Source organism: Chaetura pelagica, unplaced genomic scaffold, assembly GCF_000747805.2.
Source record: "Chaetura pelagica isolate M959 unplaced genomic scaffold, ChaPel_1.0 scaffold473, whole genome shotgun sequence".
Taxonomy (NCBI): Eukaryota; Metazoa; Chordata; class Aves; order Apodiformes; family Apodidae; genus Chaetura; species Chaetura pelagica.
This window is the reverse complement of record NW_009952890.1, coordinates 770,757-773,452: the sequence shown is the minus strand read 5'-3', so window position 1 is coordinate 773,452 and position 2,696 is coordinate 770,757. Positions and strand designations below refer to the sequence as shown.

At 37.1% G+C, this 2,696-nt stretch overlaps 1 protein-coding gene across 1 annotated transcript in view; it reads right to left on the bottom strand.

The window, feature by feature from the left end:
- HNRNPK (heterogeneous nuclear ribonucleoprotein K) overlaps positions 1-1,402 on the bottom strand; it is an 18,560-nt gene extending 17,158 nt beyond the window's left edge. Inside the window, exons 1-3 of the mRNA XM_009995465.1 lie at positions 1,387-1,402; positions 1,203-1,282; positions 295-392 (exon numbers count right to left, since the gene is read on the bottom strand). Coding sequence (XP_009993767.1) covers positions 295-392; positions 1,203-1,251 — 147 coding nt within the window. The 5' untranslated portion in view covers positions 1,252-1,282; positions 1,387-1,402. The remainder of the gene's footprint in view (positions 1-294; positions 393-1,202; positions 1,283-1,386) is intronic.
- Between the last annotated feature and the right edge of the window lie 1,294 nt (positions 1,403-2,696).

Sequence of the window (2,696 nt, the reverse complement as noted above, 5' to 3'; positions counted from 1 at the left end):
AACAACCTCCAACTAAAATGTAAAAACTTCATTGTTGCAATTGCTCTATCAAGTACATATTTTTAAAATAACTGTATTGATCCTTAGGGCCTTAACCTTTAGAAGAACCACTGAAGGTAATTCCATCGAAATACACATCTATAATAATTTACATACACTTAAAATTATTACTATTAATTTATCTCATATTAAATCAAATACATATTCTTCCTAAACAGACATGCCAATGTACACTTTGTCACCACTGTCTCAAGCAATGCTGTAAGAAGTAACAGTAAAAACTACGAAGCATACTTTGCTCTGAAGCAGGATGCGTAATTCAACCATCTCATCTGTGTTGCGGGATCTTTTGAAGGCCTGTTCTTCCTCCATATCTTCTGCAGGACGTTTGCCTGTAGAGAGGTCCATAGGGGGGAAGCACAAATATTTATTTAACTTTCCAAGTAATGAAACGGAACATCTGCCAAATTTCTGCTCTGTATTCTTAACACAATCTTTCCTGTTAGTCCCACAGTAATTACTGACACCAACACTGACCATCAGTAGCACAGAAACAGGTCTTTAACTCATCAGCTTACATATCAATTAAGTGCTGAGAATCTATTTAAAATTTATGAACTATGGTTTAAATGAGTGTTGCACAAAGCCAGCGAAAATTAATGACATGGTGTTTAAAGCAGTGCTGCATCACCCACTTAGTATTTTTTTATAATTTACAATTGGGAAAAACCTTTCCAGGAAAAAAACTGGTATGAATCAACACCACTAGTGCCCTAACTTCCTCACTAATTGCGTCCAAGTTTTTTTATTTAAGCTGTTGATAGGTATTTAACGTATTTTTACTCCTGCACATAAAGTATATCAAGCAAAATACAAGTAATGGATATGCTTAATAGCATTCTTACATCTTCACATTTTCCACACATGTACTGAATATTTAACTATGAAACATTTTGAAATCTTTTGCCTTAACTTTCAGCTACTTACTCCATGTCTAAAACAGGTGAACAGAAAGATTATGCATTTATACTTCAAAAGCACATGTAATTATATAATCTAATTAAAAACTAAAAGATTTAATACAGAACGCAAAACTAGTCCTGACAAAATGTCTGATACAGTTAAAGGATTACAAGGTATTTAGAAACACTGAAATTTAAGTATGTTCTTTCTTAGGAGAAGTAGTCCTTTAAAAAATTTACCATTTGTCTCTGTGTTGGTAAAGGTTTCTTCCTGTTGTTCTGTCTCCATTATCTTTTTTTCTTAGGTGGGTAGGCAAAACCTGTTGAAGGATAAAAAAGCTGGTACATCTATTTCATGAAAAGGCCAACTGTACATTGTCCTGAAGAGAGAAAGCAAAAAGAAATGCCTGCTTCTAGAACTTACCGCTACTATATATCCTTGCAGAGAAAAACTCAAGTATTCTGGGTGGGATCAAAATCCCAACAGCCTATTGCTTCAACAGCGTATGAAAACAGCACATATCAGTTGTGACGCTGCTCACTTCCAGCTCTGATCCTGACTATAGCTAAACCCCAGAGGTCTGACAAGAGTTTTGGTTACATGCTAGTTCTAAGTAATCACATTTATAAAAAGTTATTTCAGGTATTTAAAGTAAACATGCATCCAGCTCCAATTTTTTATTATGTTACATGACACATGCTTTGCATTTTCTTTGTAAAGGACATTACTTAACTATTTGCTCCTGCTGTTTAGCTCTACAATTTAAACAAACAAAAAAAGTCCTAAAATGGCACTTGTCAGCATTACTTTCATGAATTCTCTAACAAGCTATTAATAGACATTTTAGTATGCCTTCCACTCCAGCATAAATGAACATACACCAAATTACAACTCATAGGCACACTAGAAAAGTTAAAAATACCATCCTCTGTAGTTACAGATAAACATCTGCAAACACACAGCCAAGAACCTCAACCACTGAGCTTCACTATAATTTTCTGAAACAGGTATTTTATGTACAACCTGCTTTTGTTAAGTTGATCTCAGAATACTGAGAACACTCACATTAGACAAAATGTCTAGACAAAGAAACAATTCTGTTACTGTCCTCAAAAAAAGCACTTTTACAGGTAACACAGCCAAACAACAATGTATTTCCGCCTTATTTTTCATTAATTTCCACTGCCTCAACAAATGGTAGTGACTCATTCTAGTATCCACGAAGGAGAATAAAAATAAAAATGAGGTGCATCCAACTTTATAAACATACTCTCAAGCCAGCTGATAATTCGTCGTTGTTGCCCTGCTTGTACAGGCTAACAGCAAGCATTGCTTTCCCAGCACACGACAGTCTTCTCCAAGCACATAACGCGAGGTTAACGGACACACACAGATTTAATGGTAGCGAATCTCAGCCAGACCTGGCCAAAACACCGTTATGCAGGGGAGACAAAGGAGGGGTCGGGCTCAACTAAGCCTTTCGGACCATAATTACACCATTTCTAACCATCCCAAGAATTTCAGGCTGCGGGGAGTGAACCAGCTTAAGTGTGCCAGCTAGCCAAACCTCCCCTAGCTGCGTGCATGTAAGGTGCTTTCAGTTACCATGCTGTACTCGGTTACACCGAGTTCACAGGATGAAACCGACTAATGCCATGTTTTGACAGACATCGAAAGGACATAGGGGCCACAAAACGAGGGAGGCGGCATCAGCTAGCACAGACGCATGAGCC